Raw genomic sequence first — 17834 nt, 5'->3', positions numbered from 1 at the left:
CGTTCACCAGGACATGCCTCTTCTGCAGGTGCCCGCCGGTCCTGGCTGGCAGACTACCTGGGAGATGTGTGGTCTCACCTCTACCAGAACATCCCACGGGCAGTCCTGTACGTCTTCCCCGTCACCCTGCTGATCCTGCTCCTCCTCTGCTGCCTCACGTACGTGTGCACGTCGCCCACCCTCTGGTGTCCCCTTGTCTAGGGCAGGTTCTCAAGGGCCTGTGCTTGCTGGGTCGCAGCTCTGAAATGCCCGCTGTCACCAGCACGAGGTGGCAGTGGGCAGGTGCACCTCTGGCCACCTGTATAAGCTGGCCAGCCACCTTCTCCCTGTGTTTCTTAGGGTAGCTTTGGACTGAGGTGAGCCGGGGAACTCAGAGAAGCAGTGCAGAAAGGTGTGGAGCCTTCATGGAGCGCAGCTCAAAGAAACCCCCAAACTGCAGGAACCCAGAGGTGGTGTGGAAAGGCCAGGAGCAGAACCACCTTCTTGTTTCAGCTTATTATAAAGAAGGAAAGATTCTCCCAGAATGATGCTCCCATCCCGAAATAAAGTTCAGACTTCACCCGAGGCTCCACCCGTAACCAGAACACAAGCCTGACAACGGCCCCATCCCATGGGACCACCAGGGACGGGGCCTGCAAGAGGAGAGCAGCACCCTGACGGCTCCGGGCACCCAGCAGCCGCCACCAGCCCTGCTGCGGTCTGTGAATCCAGCGCCCCCCCAGCCCCACGCGTGGCACCCTGCCTCCCACGCGCGAAACCTAAACCACCCCTCCCCAGGGCTCCTCTGCGGGTGGCCCCCGGGGAGCCCCAGCCCCAGGGGGTCCCGCTGGACCCGGGCTTGAGGCAGAACCGCGGAGGGCCGGGCGCTGCTCGGGGCTCCCCCCTCTCCCGGCCTGCCCCCGGGGCTCCGCCCGGCGCGGCCCCGCCAGCCCGGCCTCCCCTCCCCTCCCCTCCCCTCCCCTCCCCGCCCCGGCACGAGCGGAGCGTGCGGGCAGCCCGCGGCGGTGCTGGAGGCCGGCTGGTGCGGCGGGGCCGGGGCCGGGGCCGGGGCCGGGCCGCTCTGCTGGAGCCAGCGGAACCGGCTGCGGCTGCTGGCGGCGCGGCGGGGCGGCGGCATGACGCTCAAGTCGGGCCGCGGCGGAGGCGGCGGCGGCGGCGGCGGCGGCGGCGGGAGCATGAGGACGGCGCTCTCCGACCTCTACCTGGAGCACCTGCTGCAGAACCGGGCCAAGCCCGAGGTGAGCCCCTGCTAAACCCCGGCACGGCTCGGCACGGCCCCTGCCCTGGCACGGTCCCGCAGCGGTACCGGGTGGCGGCCCCGCGGCTGCCCGGCGGGCTCTGGGGCACACCCGGCCCCGCCGCACCGCCCGCTGTGCCGCGAGGGCTCCCTGCCCGGCCGTGCCGTTTGGGGTAGCCCGGGTGCAGGCGGGGAGAAGGTCAGCGGTCTGTGCCCAGCAGCTGCTGCTTTTCTCCCGGCAGAGCTTCTCGCCAACCCCCCCCCCGAGTCCTGGCACGAGTGTGTCTGGGGCTGGGGCTTCCTTGCAGGGAGGAAATTTCCCCCCGGGTGCTGCCCTCGGCCCAGCCTGGCGGACACTGGAGCATCATCCACTAGAGGCTTGTCGGGTCTGGCCCCCGCCGGTGGTTTGTACGTTTTTTTATGGCTCAACCCTGGCAGAGTGCTTCCAAAACAAAAAAAGCCTTTGGATCGGGCAGCTGCTGCGAGGAGCTCTCCCATCCCACCGCTTGCCTGGCTGCATGCGGAGCGGGGATAAATCACCAAAGGCAGCGCGGCGTGGAAAATGTAGGAGCTGGCCTGCAGCTCCCTGGTGTCACTGTGGTTTGATGTCGGCAGAGATAAAGAGAGAGATGACAAACTGGGGTTTGCATGGGGCCTTTTGAGAGGTGCTCTGTAGGGCTAGCACCCAACTGGTTTATGTGTCCTGAGCTTGCCCGTCGGTTGTGTGCTCGTCCCTGCAGCATGAGCAGGCATGGACAGCACTGGCCATGCCCACAGTGGCTCTCTGCGGAGTGGCAGGGACATCGCAGCAGCTCTCCGGAGAGGTTCTGGGTCCTGCTTCCCAGCCCAAATCAGACAGAGCAGCTGAGGTTCCTCTTCCCTGCTGCCCCTGGCAGAACCTCGCTCTGGGAAGCGCCGCGCCGCACTCCTCCCATGGTGGCAGGGCGCGCAAAGCCTCACAAGTGGAAGCAGAGTCATTGCTAGAAAACAAGCAGAAGTGAGGCAGACCGCTGCCCTCTCCCCTTTGGCCCCACCACGTGCCTTCCTGGCTTTCCCTTATCTCCTCACTGGCAAATACAGATTTGCCAAGGAGGTGTGGGCATTACTGCCAGCAGTGCTCCTGGCTTGCAGGGTGACCTTGGACGTGCCACCTTATCGGCCGTGACTCAGTTCCCCGCCTGTAAAATGGGCAAATCTGAGCCCTGGGAGGCCGGTGGTGAGGAGAAGGGCACTTTTTCGAGCTGGGGTGTGGAGGGGGTGGCGTGCCGTCCCCAGGGAGCGTCTCGTGGCACCAAACCAGTGCCAGCTCCAGCGCAGGCCAGGGCTGCGGTCCCCACTTCTGAAATGGCCACGGGCGAAACTGGTAGTTGAGAGCAGAGCAAAACAACTGGGTTTGACCAAAATGACGTGGATAGGGTTGTTTTCAGCTCTTTAATCTTAAACCTATTTTGTGCTGTTCCAGTCCATAGCGGCCGCAGGGAAAAAGCCATTTTGAAGGTGGGGAATGGAGCGGCTGGGCCACCTCACAGGATCTGCTCCATCGGTGTCATGGTGTTACTGGCTGTCCTTGGAGGTGACAGGCTTCGCAAACACATCTGGAAGGCTGCATCAGCCTTTCCTTGAGGGAAAATGATGCCTCATCAAAACCGACTGGGCTCCCTAGGAAATCTAAACCTATTCAATCTCAGTTCCCAGTGAGCTGGAGTCAGCGCGAGGGCACACAGAGCTGGCGGCATGCACTGGTCCCCCAGCCACTTGTGTCCCTTGTCCATCCTACTTCTCTGTTCCCCTTCCTCCTGTGACCTGGTGGCATAGCTGTGCCTATTTCTGGTTTCAGCAGTGTAATCCTGTTTGGTTTAAATCCTTTTTTTTTTTTTTTTTTTTTAAACTTGGATCATATTGCTGGAAGAGGTCTTGAGTGAGGTTGCTCATGTGATTGTAGACCTGAGCAGGGAGTAGCCTCGGGCAGGAGGCAGGATGAATTACTTCTAAATGGCCACATGACCACTGCTACCCAGTCTGTGTGGCCTGAAAGCAACAGCCATGCTTTTTTTTTTTTTCCTGCTAGTTTGCTTTTGTTTTTACATATTGATTTTTTTTTTTTTTTTTTTTAAGCTGTACTGAGACCCCAGTGCACACAACTGCTGCATGGCGGTGATGCTCAAGGGCAGGAAGAGAGGCTGCTGGGCCAGGACATCTCTGCACCAAGCAGGGGAGCAGATGTCCCTGCAGAAAGGTCCAGGCAGCACCTGGACATGCAGGAGATGGGCTGGGGAGGGCTGCGGGCAGGGCGATGCCCAGGCTTGCTGTGGGGACAATGGGGCAGGACGTTTGGATGGCTCTGAAGCCATGCTGGGTGTGCCAGCTGGCACGGCCCCGTCCTTGCTCATTCCCTGGCACTGACAGATGCTGGCAGGGAAGGAGCCGGCCGTGCCTGCAGTCGGGATGCTCTTCCCCACCCCATGGCGAGAGCGTGTTTCAGGGCTCCCTCTGCTCTGTGCTCACAGGATGGGGTTGAGCCACCCCAGGGCAAGGACACACCTCTGCCAGCCTCCCCATGCACGCCCACAGGGATTACGACCAGATGAGGGGTGATGGTTACTGGAGGGAGCTGGGGTTCTGCTGCTCGCCATGGCTGGTGGAGTGTGTCTCCCCGCTGTGCCGGGAGGGCAATCCCAGGGGATCCTGGCGCTGGGCTTCCTCTGCCCTCCTGCATCTGGCTGAGCTGCTGTGCTTTGGGGGCCCGCTTGGCAAAGCCAGCAGCACCCGACCTGTCTCCATGTGCTCGCCACGTGCTCTTCCAAGGCCACCCGATATCGAAGTCCCTTGGTGAGGACAGCAAGGAGAGCCCAGGAACCAGACCACCAAGCGTGCCCTTTGCACCAGGGTGCCGCTTCCCCAAGTGCTGCTTCAGCCGCCTGTAAACGAGCTGCCCGGTTAATGTTTGATTTCCCCGGTGGCGTGCAGCCCAGCGCAGCAGCAGGAGCCACCCCGGTGGGCGTTGCTGACCGTGGGGCAGGGTGCCAGGCCCCGGGGTCCTCCACCGCTGTGCGGTTCAGCCCTGAACCTCCTCGCCCTGGCTGCAGAAGCAGCCGAGCCCCGGGGCTGTGCGGAGCTGTTGGTGGCCGCGGGGCCGGCTGCTGGCAGCATGCAGGCACAGATGTTTCCTGCGGAGCCGTGCGTACGTAGCGGGAGCTGGCCCCCTGCCAGCACCGCTCCAGAGCCTCCAGAGGTCACGGGCCAAGCTGGCCAGGAGCGTGACGGCTGCTGGGAGGGTTCAGGGAAGGCGACACGGCCAGACGGCTCGCATGCACCGAGCGGGAGCTGTGCGTCTCCTGCATCCAGTTCCCTGCTGCTCAGCACTGGAGCTGGCACGTGCTGTCCCCAGCTCCCCGTCACGAGCTTGGCATTTCCCCATCCCCAAGCACCGACCGCTTGGTGCAGTTGCCTTGGGGCTGCCGGGGTCCCCAGAGGACCCTGCTGGGTTCAGAGCTGCCATCGAGTGACTGGAGCCCTCCTGAGGCACTGCAGCGAGTCTGTGGTGACCGGGCTCGCTCTCCAGGAGTCACCGGGGTGACACTGGTGCTGTGTCAGCGTCGAGGCCTGGGTGTTTTCTCCAGCTCTCAGCAAAAAGCAAAGGTCAGGGCCAGGAGGCTCAGCTGGCTGGGATGGTGGGGACGGGAACTCCCAGCCCTGGAGCAGACTGTGCCGTGTCCTGGGTCACCGGGCTTTGCTGAGCCTGGGGGTTTGAAGCCGGGGATTGCGTGGTGTAATGCTTTCCCGAGGCATGAATGAGATAAACGTGATCTGTGCTGACTCAGATCACCTCACAGGCACTTTGGCCTCAGGCAGGGCTGAAGAAGTTCACTCTCTTCTTCCTCCTCTTCCTCCCACCCGCTCGCTCAGCAGAGCCGGGACGGCCGGTGGGGAGCCAAGGGCACCACCAGCACTGCGGGGCCAGTCCTGGGAGGCGGCAGCTCACTTTGCAGTGTCCCCGCCGCGTGGCAGGGCGGGTCTGGGGGTCCCTGTCTGGGACCCCTGCCCCAGCGCCCGCTGCAGACAAAGAACAGATTTCCCCAGGGCTGAAATCCTCTTCCCAGTGCCGACGGCCCCAGCTGGCCTGTAGCTGGGTGCTGGAGGGGAACAGGGAGCTTCTGGCTGGCTTGGGAGCGCTTTGCCTTCGGTGCCTGGATGGGGATGTGGCTCTGCAGCGTGTTGGTTGCCCGTTGACCTAGATGAGGAAAGGCTGAGCTTGCGAACTGAGCGAGAGCAGAGTCTGGCCCCAGTTCTGCCCCTGTTCCTCAGGGGTGAGTCCCAAACCGCTCCGTGAAGCTGCCCTGGGCTTTATGCTCTGCTACAAGCCAGCTTTGGGCCAAGCGCTGGTGCCACACATCAGTAGTGTGCGGGACCTGCTGCTGCAGAAGACAATCAGCTGTGGACTCTTGGCTTCTGTACCCACAGCTTTTCCAAAGTTTTCTTACCTCCTGTGTCACCCAAGCTGGAAAACTGCTGATCTTGATCTTCAAGGGTGAAGCTGTTTCGCTCTTTCTTTCCTTGCTCTTACTGACCTCTCCGCCGGCTCACGGGTCTCGCCTCCCTGCTGCACCCAGGAACATTACCACGGGAGTAGCTCAGCCCCACGCAGGGGGAGCCCCTAAACCCCGGTCTCTGTTTTGCCCCGACAGGCCGTCACCCAGGCCCCGAACGCCATGACTGAGGACATTTACACCAACGGCTCGGCGACTCTGGGCAGTCCCTCCCACAGCAACGGCCGCGAGGTGCGGAAGATACGCCTGGTGCAGTTCGAGAAGGTGACAGAGGAGCCCATGGTGAGCGCTGCCAAGATCCCAAAGCCCGGTGGCACCGAGCGGGGTGGTGGGGCAGGCAGAGCCGTGCCGTTGGCCTGGCCGTGGGGGAAGCAGGAGATTGTTCGGCCACAAGAAGAGGGTGCTGGATTCTGCCTCCTGCCCGGGACCTGCGGGCGATGCCTTTGCCAAGAGGAGCTGATGTTGCTGGGAGCGCGGGAGCTCTCCCCTCCGGAGAGCAGATACGGATTTTCCTGTCTTCCAGGGAATCACGCTGAAGCTGAACGACAAGCAGAGCTGCATGGTGGCCAGGATCTTCCACGGGGGCATGATTCACAGACAAGGTAACAGCAAGGGACAGCCGAGGCCCTCCTAGAGGCCATGCACCACGGGCACAACTGCAGCTGGCTTCTTTCCGTGCAGAGATAAGGCTGCCCTGCCCCAGCACTGCTGGCTTTACCCTGTGGCATGGATATCCGTGTCCTTTCCTCCACCAGGAGTATGTCAGGAACTCAGGACTCGCCCATCTCTATGCAGGGATGTTGTTAATGCACTGGAGGCTTTAGGGAGAAATGAAGGGCTGGGGGAAGGGCTCTCCCAAAATGGAACCTGAGAGCCGTCTGTCTCCCTCTCGTGATGGGGTGACTGTAACTAGAGATGGATCGTACCCCAGAGGCTGTGGGGGAAGCTCTTCCCGTTCCTAAAGTGCACGGGCAGGGCAGGCTTGCTGTGGATTGGCTCTGCAAACCAAAATTAAGTGCCAAAAGAAATTAATAGGTGCCATTTTGTGGTTTTGGGTCTTGCCAAGGGGGTGTGGAAATGAGATGTTCCGTGCTTAGAAGAGGCCCCTTTTCCAGTCTGGGGTTGAAGTGGGAAGTCTGAGCTTGCCCCTGCCAAGATAATACAGAAGCCATTCCAATAATGCTGCCGGAGCCTGATCTATAGCAGTATATCTGAGGCTGTAATCTGGCTGGATATATAAAGTTAAAACACACAAAGTCGAGAAAGCTGGTGTTCAAGGGCTTTGTAAAGAGGCTGTTGCTTGGCTTCAAGTGAGGTACTTGGGGTTGGGTTTAAATAACTCTGGAACGGGTGCTTGGACCAGTCTAAAGCAGTGAAAGACACAAAGTGGAAAGTAACCTGATAACCTTCAGCGTGGACGAAGTGTATGCGTTGGGCAGAGGGGGTGGAATTCATTCCCCTTGTGCCTCGGGGTTAGGTGACCTGTGGCTCCACAAGCACTGCCTAGGCAAACACCACGGTGCCCGGGGCACAGCTTGCACCAGGGCTCAGGAGGCTGCTGGAGCTGCCTAGCTTGGGTCTGATGGGTGCCTTTTGTCTGCTCCTGCATTTTCATGTTTCTCCCGTTGCTGGCAGGCTCCCTTCACGTGGGTGATGAGATCATAGAAATCAATGGGCAGAGCGTGAGCAACCACTCGGTTGACCAGCTGCAGAAGATGCTGGTAGGTATCTGTGTGCGGCGGGGCTGTTCCCCAGGAGTGACCCCTTTGGCCTACGGATGTGCGTGCTGGCTGAGAGTTAAACCCCTCCTAGACACCAGAGCCAACCACGCTGCTGCCCGTGGCAGTGACGTGGCAGGAGCCAGGGCTGCTGTGCCAGAGTGCCTTCATACAGCCGAATATCCAGCCTCTGTCCATAGCCTCGGTGGTCTCTGCTGCCGGGGGAGCTTGTCTTTGTCTGTTGAGAAGGGGTGAGCATGGAGGGAACAGACGGAGGGAAGCATTTCCAATATGCTGGCCAAACAGGGCGCTCCTCCCGAGCTCCTCCCGGGGACAGCTGGGCTGGAGATGGTGCAGATCTCCGTGCTCATTCTGGTGATGCTGGGCAGTGCCCACAGCCAGCTCCTTGTGGGGGTGTCGGTGGCCCCCCTTGGGTGTGGAATAAGCATGGCAAAGCTATGCTGCTACAGCTCTTAGCCCATCCCCAGCAGAGCCATTTCTGCCTGGGCTCTGGCCTCCCCACATCACAGCACAGCTGGGAGCACACAGGAGCCTTTCCTCTGTGGGCCCTCGCTCCCTGCACAGGTTGCTGCTGTCTGGCTGCCTCCAGGTCCCCCTACTCCAACTTTTTTTTCTCCCCTTCCTTTCTTCACTAGAAAGAAACCCAGGGCATGGTCTCAATAAAAGTCATTCCCAACCAGCAAAGCCGCCTCCCTGCTCTCCAGGTAAGTGCAGGGCTGTGTTGTGACATGGCTCTGGGGCTGGGTGGGACCAGAGCAAACCACCAGGGACCAACGCTGGGGAGAGACCTGGGGAAGGATAGGGGTCTGGCTGCCCCCTTACTGTAACTGAGCTGCTGGAGGGTGAAGGGAGCTGCCCTGTGCTTACATCACTGCAGATGAGTTAACCTGATGCGTATGCAGGAACATGGGCCTGGGTTTCCCCAGCCACAGACCTATTTGTGCGCAGTCTTTGGCGATGCGAAAGCAGCAGTGTGTGTGCACCAGAAAGCCCAAGAGTTTCCTGCCCGCCTTCAGGCCTTGCCGTTACAGAGCCTTGCAGCCACGTCCCCGTTACAGCTCACGGCAGTGCCTCCAGGTGCAGCACGGGGCTCTCAGCCGTGCCGTGCCGTTACTGGTGGCTGGTGCATCAGCTGCACGGAGGGCGACGCAGCTCCAGGTGCTGCCAGCACTGCTGAGCAGCTCTGCCCGTGAGCGAGTGGGAGGAAGGAAGCAGTGGGGGAGAGGAAGGCAGCTCCTGCTGCCACTGCCAGGCAGGGGGTGACACGCTGTGGCGGGGGGTGACATGCTCTGGTGGGTGCATGCCTGCGCTCAGCATGGGCACTTGGCTGGCTTTGCCTTTGGGGTCCTGCTTTGGCCGAAATGCTCAGGGTAACGGGGAGGGCTGGCTCCTCTGGGAGGATGTCTGTGCACGGTGGCTGGTACACTGACCTGCTCTCGGTGCTGGAGCTGACCCCAGCACAGCCCCTTCGTTGTGGGCAGGCGGGAGTGGGAGAGGGGCTTGGGAGAGGTGGGGGCAGGACCCCCAGCTCACGGATGGCTCTGGGACGGACTCGGGGAACCTGTGCCCCCCTCCTTCCTTTCACCAGTAGTCCCTTATGCAGAGGAGGTGAAGTTTCTGAATATGGTGGTGAGTGAAAATCAACCCATCTCTCTCTCAGCCCGTGCGGCCCTCATTCCAGCTCAACAAACCTTGCACGTGTTTGTTTATTAAGTGCTGGCCCTGTCTCCCCTTTCCTGCTGTCCACCCCCCCCGGCCTGACCGAGCCAGCTCCAATCGGCCAGGCCAGCTCAGCGCCAGGGGAGAAGTTACCTTTGAGAAAAAGGACAAACCACTGGAGGCTGGCTCTGGGCTCAGGGAAGGGCACAAGGACAAACTCCTTCCCAGCAGCAGCAGTTGTCCTCCTCTCGATGCGACCAGGCTCCCGGGACCAACAGCTCCTGAGGTGCCCAGGTCTCTGCTTGTCGCAGTCCCCTGCTGAGAGCAGAGTAACTCCTGGTTTTGTTTCACCTCCTCTGTCCCCACGATCCCCTTCAGTTCACGGCGTGACAAGCGGGGCGGTGCAGATCCCAGCACCACGATGCCCTGGGCAAAAGCAGCGCCCAGCCCGGGCTGGCCCCGCAGCCTGGCAGCTGGCCACCACGAGGCCAGCCGAGGGCCTCTCGTGGCAGTTCTGCTTGGGAGGATCCTAATGAGAAACACCGAGTGCTCGGGTCTCTCAGGGTCACCTCCAACCCCAACATACACTGCAGACTTTTGACCTTAAATACCGAGGCTCTTTCTGCTGGAGCCTGCTCGGTGCCTGAGCTTCCAGTCCCAGAAAGGGGGCTGGCAAATAATCTGCGCCGAGAGCTGGCCCTTTGCAGTCCTCGGGTAATGTCTGGAGCTGTCTGGGGGTGACAGTTGGTGGGGTCTTTCCAAAAGTGGAGGGACCTGGCTATGCCTGGCTCAGGGCACCAGGACTGTGGGAGAAGAGAGCTCCAGGCAGGTGCCTGGGCAGTGCCTGCTGTGTGTCCCTTGTGTGTTTGTGTCGATGCCCACCTTCCTGGCACTGCAGGGCGCTTTCAAAGCAAGTGTTGGTCCTGAGCAGGTGGCTGGACCCTGGAAGGATATTCCATGTTCGTTGTCTTCCTTCGTGAGAGGTCTCATGGTGCAGCTTGATCCAGGTGCTCTGCTTTCCTGGCAGCAAGGGAACCGTGTTTGTGTCCTGCTGGCCCCGTGCTTCTGGCAGGTCACAGCAGCGCTGCTGGAGGACATGCTGTGGGCAAATTGTTTTGATGAGGAATAAGGACAGCATGGTCTGCCCTACCCAGGGAGGACGATGTTCCAGACCTATCACATCTGAGGATGGGGCAGAGGCATCACCCAGTGTGGATCCCTTTGCCCAGTTGCTATGTGCTGCATTTCTGGGACACGCAAATGCCATCATGCTCAGGGAAAGCCTGCATTAGCACAGACATGAGGCTGGGCCCAGTAGTGCTGCTGTCCCTGCAGAAGGACCTCCTGCTGGGGGCACACCATGGGTAAGGGCCCTCTGCTCTCCTGGGGTTGGTGCATGGCACCCAGCGCATCCTGAGGTAACATTTGTGCTTAGCCAGAGCCTTACTTTGTTCCCTAAGCACTGCCCTTCCCTCTCCGTACCCTGCCTCGGCCTTTCCCCCACCCTACTCCTGGTCTCACTGGCCAGAGGCAAACAGCAGCAGCATTTCAGACAAGAAAGTGTTCATCCAGGCATCAAGAACAAGTGTCGGTTCTCGGTGCATGTGTGTGCTGTGCCTTCCTCCCAGGCAGAGGTGGCTGCCATCCGTCCTGTTGCTCTCTGACGGTCTGTTCTTCCTGAAGGGCCTTCCTGCAAAACAAGGCCCGTGTGAGACCCTCGTGCTGTTCCGCTGCTGGCCTTGCAAAGGTGCCTGGGGGCAGTGAGAGCCCGGGGGTGCCTGGCTGCCCACTGGCTTCAGGGGGGTGTGAGGGGGCAGTCAGTGGGGCTGGGCTGGGAGCAGGAGGGACAGATAAAGGCCATGTTCTCATGCCCTCCTGGCTCCTAGGGCTTCCCCAGCCCCCAGGCAGGGTGGCACAGAGGCCTGGGAAGAAGCAGAAATGCATTTCCAGTCACAGCTGTGATGAAAGCAATGCTGCAGGAGTAGCTGATGCTGAAGAGGCCGGGATAGTCCAGGCAGGGTCAGACAGGACACTGTGCTCATGGCCAGCTGAAGGCCCTGTGCCTGCCCTGCTTGCTCCTGGCTGGCTTCTCACCAGCACTGCCCAGGGGCTGGGCAGCCCCCACAGGGCACGCAGTGCTGCGCGGAGGCAGCAGTCCTTCAGCAGCTGCACAGTTGCTGCCAGGAGATGCAGCGTGGGGCTGGGAGCTGCATATGGCCAAGCTCAGCCGCCCGGCACAGCCATGCCAACTGCGGCCCTTTCTCTCTTCCAGATGTTCATGAGGGCGCAGTTTGACTATGATCCCAAAAAAGACAGCCTGATCCCCTGCAAGGAAGCGGGGCTGAAGTTCCAGACCGGCGACGTGATTCAGATCATCAACAAGGATGACAGCAACTGGTGGCAGGGCCGCGTGGAGGGCTCCGGCACTGAGTCAGCGGGGCTCATCCCTTCCCCAGAGCTCCAGGAGTGGTAGGTCCCTGGTCAGGGAACCCCAGTCTGGGCACGTGGCTGGGGATGGACATGGTCATGGGGCTGGGAGCCACATCCTCATCTCACGGCTGTGCCTGGGGCACAGAGCTGCTGTGCATGGCGAGTGTTGGGTACGTGCTGGCAGGAGAAGAAGGGTGAGACCCCAGGGTGGGTCTTTACCTGCCTCAGCAGTCACCCCACTGCCCTCATGTGTCTGAGGGACGATCCCAGTGCTCCTCAGGGTGGCAGCTGGGCCTCAGTGGTGTCCTCCTCTCTCGGCAGGCGTGTGGCAAGCACCACCCAGTCCAGTCAGAGTGAAGCCCCGAGCTGCAGCCCCTTTGGGAAGAAAAAGAAGTGCAAAGATAAATACCTGGCCAAGCACAGCTCAAGTAAGTGTGAGCACTGGGCTCCTGGGCCCCCAAGCTCTGCAGGCTGTCGAACGCAGGGCAAATGCTGGCCTTGCTGCTGCTCAGCCCTCGGGAAGCAGTCACAGCAAAAAGGGACCACAAAACCCCCAGGTCAGTGTCCTGTTGGGACACGGAGCGTGCCTGTCAGCTGCTTGTGTAAACCCCAAGCTAACCCGTGCTCGGCCTGCCCTGGGCCAGCAGCGGCAGTGGGCTGAGGACGTGCTGGCTCCTAGCCCGACCTGTAGCTCCGAGCAACAACAAACAGGGCCATAAATCAGCAAGATAAATAAAGCTCCCCGAGCAACAAGCTCTCTGCAGCTTCCCGCTGCCTCCTCACCCAGCTCCTGGGTCCTACTGTTCTGGGCAGAAATACTTTAGCTTCTGCAGAGACTGCTGCTCCACACCCCACGTACCCGTTGCGGTGAGGCCGGTGCTCTTTTCCCAGACCAGCCACGCTGGGGGAAGCTCACAGCCCCATCTTGATCACTCCCCTCACTTTGCCAGAGGATCTGGCTTTACTCCGACACACACAGCCCTGCTGTTGTAGTCAAGCCAGCTCTAATTACTGTCTTGTTTCTCTTCCGCTCCAGTTTTTGACCAGCTGGACGTGGTTTCCTACGAGGAGGTGGTGAGGCTGCCCGCTTTCAAGAGGAAGACACTGGTGCTCATCGGTAGGCCCTGCCCCAGCCGTCCTCCTCAGCGCGGGGGCTGCACGTGCTGGGGGCCATGGGGAGCCGGGGCTGAACGTGGGCTGCGGCAGCGCTGCCCTTCAAAGCTTGTAAGCTCTGGGGACCGTTTCCTCTGCCTGCAGCAGTCCCCAAGCAGGCTGACATCTGCATGTGGGCTGCCACCTGCACTGCAGCGCTGGGGTGGAGTGGATTCAGGAGAGTTTCTGGCTCTTAAATATCATTCTGGTCTGTGCAGCTGCACCAAAGTGAGCACCCCCGTGCCGGGGGTGCAGCTGGTAGAGCTCACAGACTTGGCAGCTCACGGCCCAGCCTGCAGGCACCCATCCTGTCCCCAGTTGGGGCTGGAGGCAAGAGCACCTAATGCAGGGAGAGCCTCCTCCAGGCTGGAGAACACCACAGACCCGCTCAGAAAGCGGGTCCTGGGAGTGTTGGCACCATCCCTTAGACGTGGAGCTGCAGAGGGGCCCTGGCTCCTCCTGAGCCCAGCTCCAGCGTCCATCCCTCCTTCCCCGCAGGAGCCAGCGGAGTGGGTCGTAGCCACATCAAGAACGCTCTGCTCAGCAACAACCCCGAGAAGTTCATGTACCCAGCTCCACGTAAGTAACCCACCAGGGTGAGGGGCATGCAGCCCTGCCTTGGCACCTGCTGTGGAACGTTTCCTCACCTCCTCCTCAAGGCAGTGGGGTCAGGACCTTCTGGCAGCAGATGAGATGGGAGGTACACAGGTCTTCTGTGCTCTTCCTTGCCCTAGCCCCATGCTCAGAAAGGGACCACAAACCCCCCAGGTCAGTTCCCCAGACCTTCTGGGGTCAGCACCTATCTGAAGCGTCGGGCATTTCCCTCTCCCCGCAGACACTACGCGGCCCCAGAAGAAGAACGAGGTGGACGGGAAGGACTACTACTTCGTCTCCACTGAGGAGATGACCCGGGACATCTCAGCCAACGAGTTCCTGGAGTTTGGAAGCTACCAGGGAAATATGTTTGGCACCAAGTTTGAAACAGTGCACAAGATCCACCAGCAGGACAAAGTCGCTATTTTGGACATTGAGCCCCAGGTAGGGAGCGGGGGGCAGGATGGGGATTGCCATGCATTGGACTACCCTTGTGCTGGGTGCAACCATCACAGCCTTCCCCAAGCAACGGCAAAAAGCTGGGGAGCATCGGGGTGGCATTTCCATTCCTGAGATGTGGGTACAGCACGTGCCTGGCTGGGACAGGGACCCTCTCCCCTGTCAGACACCAGGCGTGTGGGTGCTGCTTCACGAAGCGACGTCCAACAGCCAGCCCAGAGCAGGGTGCTCTGCAGGGACGGGGATGGCTGCCCACCGCTGCATCACAGGCACCACTGCGTCCTGGTAACCACACGCTGCTCTCTCCACAGACCCTGAAGATCGTCCGCACGGCAGAGCTCTCCCCGTTCATAGTCTTCATCGCCCCGACAGACAAGGCAGAGGAGGTGGGTGGCTCGGTGGCAGTTGCAGTTTCCCCTCCTTGGGCAGGGGGTGGTGAGGAGCCCATGGCCCCTGGGGGCAGAAACCTTGTGGCAGCCGGGGGCTCTCCTCCCTGCTCCGTAACGAGGATCATCATCTTCCTTGTGGTCCAGGGAAGCAGGGAGACTTCATCAGCCCAGACCCAAGGAACAGGAATGAGGGATTCCTGCAGCCTTAGGCTGACTCCCACATACAGACCCCAGCCAGCATTGGCCCTGCAGCACAACGAGCCACTAACACGTAGCTGGGTGCACAGCCCAGCACCGGCTCCAGCTGCAGCAGTGCTGCAGAGCTGGAACACTTCTCCTGCCATCAGCTATGCAAATTGGGCACGCAAACAGCAGCGTTTCATTCTTCAGCTCGTTGTGCTCATCCCTCCAAAATTAGGACCAAGCAGCACTGATGCTGCCGTTAACTCACCCGGTGCTGAGCGCCCCAAGGCTGGCGGCTGCGTGCCTGGTTCCCAGAGACAGAGAGCAGCTCTGCCTCCCTGCCGTGCCACTGCCTGCAGCTCCCCCAGGGCTAACCTAACCACAGGGAGATGGGGAGCGGTGGGAGAAAAGGAAAACCCGCAGAGCTGTGCTCCTCCTGACTTGCAGCCAGCCCGGAGCACCTCTCCGAGGCTGGACCAGCCCAGACCGTTAGCTGGGGGTTGTAAAGCTTACAGCAGGCTGCAGGGGGATATTTCTGTAGCATCGCACAGGCACCGGGAGGCACAGGCGTTAACGTGGGGAGTATTACACAGCCAGACCTGCATGCTGGGGGTGGCAGGGCAGGAAGGCGGCATGGCAGCCCTGCTCCCCCATCCTATGCCCCATCAGCTGCGCTGCCTCCAGGCACAGCGGCACTAATCCCTGCCGCAGTGGGCAGGGCCAGCCCTGCTGATGCAGGCACTATATATAGCCAGCTGCCGCAGCTCAGGTAACTGCTTACTCCAGGAGTAGGAGCCAGAATGTCACCTAGCAGAGCTCGTGTGACCCAGGCAAACTGCTCAGTGTTCTTCCCTCCCCCCGCTTTGATAACTGCTGAGCAGCACCCCTCTGTGCAGAAGCAGAGGGATGCAAGCATTTCAGGCTCCAGCTCAATTTCCCAGCTCGAGCTCAATTTCAGCGCTCCTGGGGTCACCCTAATGGCTGCGGGTGTGGAGGAGACGAGGGGCTGCCAACAGTGCTGGGCCAGGCTGAGCACCCTCTGCTTTTGGGGCTGCCTGCAGGCAGGGCTCTGTGAGCACCAGTGGGATGGTCCGGCCACAACGCTGCAAGTAGCCCCCTGGGACTCACGCTTACGTGCACGCGGGTCCTTTTTCACAGCACAGGCTGCGCTGGAGAAAGGCGCTCGTTGCCCAGTTAGAGTCTGGAGGAAGAGACAGCAGTGTGACGGGAAGGCTGGTAGGGTTGTCAGCCCATGCTGTTCTGGTTACAGGCCAGCGGGTAGAGATCGTCTTGCAGAGACCCTGCTTTTAAATCAGCCCCAGGCCTCAAGCTGGGTAGCTGTAGCAATGAGCAGCCCGCTGCTAGGCAAACCTTCTCATCCTGGGAAGCTGCCACAAGGCACTTTAAAGATGAATACAGGGCTAAGCAGAGCTGACCTCACTCTGGCAGGTAACCTGATGCTGCCAGCACTGCATAAATGTCTAACAAAAATCCACTGATGCTCCCGTGAGACTGCGCAACAGCTCTCCTGGCCTGATAACTGCTCTGTGCTCAAGTTGGCAACAGCTTGAGTTGTTTTGGGGATGGGACAGAGCTTGCCTGTTGGGATGGGCTGTGAAATCCCCCTCCTCCTCAGCCTTCTGAGTGTGCTCTCCTGTTTCTTGCAGTCAGAGGCATTGCAGCAACTCCGTAAGGATTCAGAGAGCATCCGGAGCCGATACGCACACTATTTTGACCTCTCAATAGTCAACAATGGAGTGGAGGAAAGCCTCAAGCTGCTGGAGGAAGCCTTTGAGCAGGCCTGCAGCTCTCCACAGTGGGTGCCCGTCTCCTGGGTTTACTGAGAGGGCTTCCAGCCCCCACCGCTTCCCATCAACCCATCCCGCAGCAGAGAAACCTCCTCCTCAGCTTCCCCTGATTCACACCCAGCACAAGTCCCTTCCTCTGCTGCTCCACGGACCCAGCCTCAATTGGTCGACACACACAGGGTCTCCAGAGTGCCACTGCCAGGGAATGCAGGTCAGAGGCTGCCCGCAGGACAGCCACCTCCCGCTGCACTGAAATGGGTGCCAAGTCAGGGGCTGCAGCAGAGCCCACAGCATCCCGACAGCTCAGAGCACAGCCCCCTGCCTCACCCAGTGAGGGAAAGCACAATCCTGCAGCACCCAGCCTGTCTTGTTCTCTGCGTCAGCCCCGAGGGAAGTGGTATAGCAGGGGCCTTCCAGGCAGGTGTCCCCTACAACTGCAGGAGCACACACTGCACCAAAGATCTTGAAAGCCTGGATGGTGTCCTTAAGGCCCTTAAGCCCACAGCTTGGGAGGCTTCTCAGACCACACCAGGGTGCTTAAGTCCAAGGGTTTCCCCTCACAAACCAGGAAAGCCAGAAAAAAGCAAGTGTGGATCTGGCAAAGGAGGCACAGAACGTGCCATCCTGAGGCAGGTCTCACGCCTGCATTCTGAGGTTTGGGTTTTCTGTTTCACCCTGTGCAACTGTAGTTGTAAAAATTCCCTGCATTAATTCCTCACTGTGCAGCTTGGATTGTTACTGGCTGGCCAGAAAAACTCAGCAACAGTTGAGCAAGTCCTACGGACCAAAGCCCAAAGGGACAGTTCAATGGGTAAATTAGATCCAGCCACAAATATCCGTTGCATGCAGTAGAAACGCAGCGTCTCTGAAGAGATCATCCAGGCATGTTTTCCAGTCCCGGGTGTCTTGCACAGTGTATGCTAACCTAAAAGCCACCTTCACAAAGGGGTTTGTTCCTTCTGAAGCTGGAGTGTACTGACACGCCAGCCCCACCATGCCCATGCCCAGGAAGCACGGTTGTGGCTCCTGGGCAAACCACAGCAATCACCTCCATGCAAGAATATTGTGTGTTCAGCAGTCAGCTAGGGGAAGGGGGCTAACAAGTCTTGTGCAATCTTTTTTTTGTTTTAAGGATGCCAAAAATAAGATCTGTTGATGTGCAATAGGGACCTTTGTTCTGATCCACTGCAGGGAAACAACGAGCAGCAATAAACGTGTGCTGAAACATCGCCATGGCTGGTGTTTTATCTCAGGCTGTGTATTGGCTCCCAGCTGGAAGTCTTCCACCCCCCTGACCCAGAGGCACTTGAGGTAAAGCAGGCCAGGACCGAAGAGGTCTCTGTCCACTGCCAGACCTCTCCAGTAGCTCAGTACAGCACAGGCAAAGGAGAAAAGAAAGCAGCTAGCTTCCAGGCACATCCCACTGGGATTTATAAGCAGAGGGTGGCCCCTACACACCTATTCAGTCCTGATGATCAAAGGCCCCTCTAGTTGGTGTCCATGTAGACTCAAGCACTTCTCTGTACCTGCAGCATGCACACGTTAACCATCTCCCCTCCCCACAGACAGGCCTAGGGATCTGAGAACACCGACCTCCTAACAGGAGCCAGATAAGCAAGAAAGTCACCCATTTAAAA

The 17834-nt window shown here is 59.9% G+C and overlaps 1 protein-coding gene across 1 annotated transcript; it reads left to right on the top strand.

Moving 5' to 3' along the window:
• Window positions 1–980: 980 nt before the first annotated feature.
• Window positions 981–17426, top strand: MPP1 (MAGUK p55 scaffold protein 1). The gene is made up of 12 exons (XM_035541550.1): window positions 981–1238; window positions 5923–6066; window positions 6308–6386; window positions 7420–7505; window positions 8159–8227; window positions 11455–11651; window positions 11934–12040; window positions 12649–12729; window positions 13263–13343; window positions 13600–13802; window positions 14129–14203; window positions 16057–17426. Exons 1-12 carry the CDS (start codon window positions 1116–1118, stop codon window positions 16231–16233), a joined length of 1422 nt encoding a protein of 473 aa, XP_035397443.1. The 5' UTR covers window positions 981–1115; the 3' UTR covers window positions 16234–17426.
• Window positions 17427–17834: the final 408 nt, after the last annotated feature.

This window comes from Cygnus atratus, chromosome 13 (assembly GCF_013377495.2).
Source record: "Cygnus atratus isolate AKBS03 ecotype Queensland, Australia chromosome 13, CAtr_DNAZoo_HiC_assembly, whole genome shotgun sequence".
NCBI lineage: Eukaryota > Metazoa > Chordata > Aves > Anseriformes > Anatidae > Cygnus > Cygnus atratus.
This window is presented reverse-complemented; position numbering and strand designations above follow the sequence as displayed.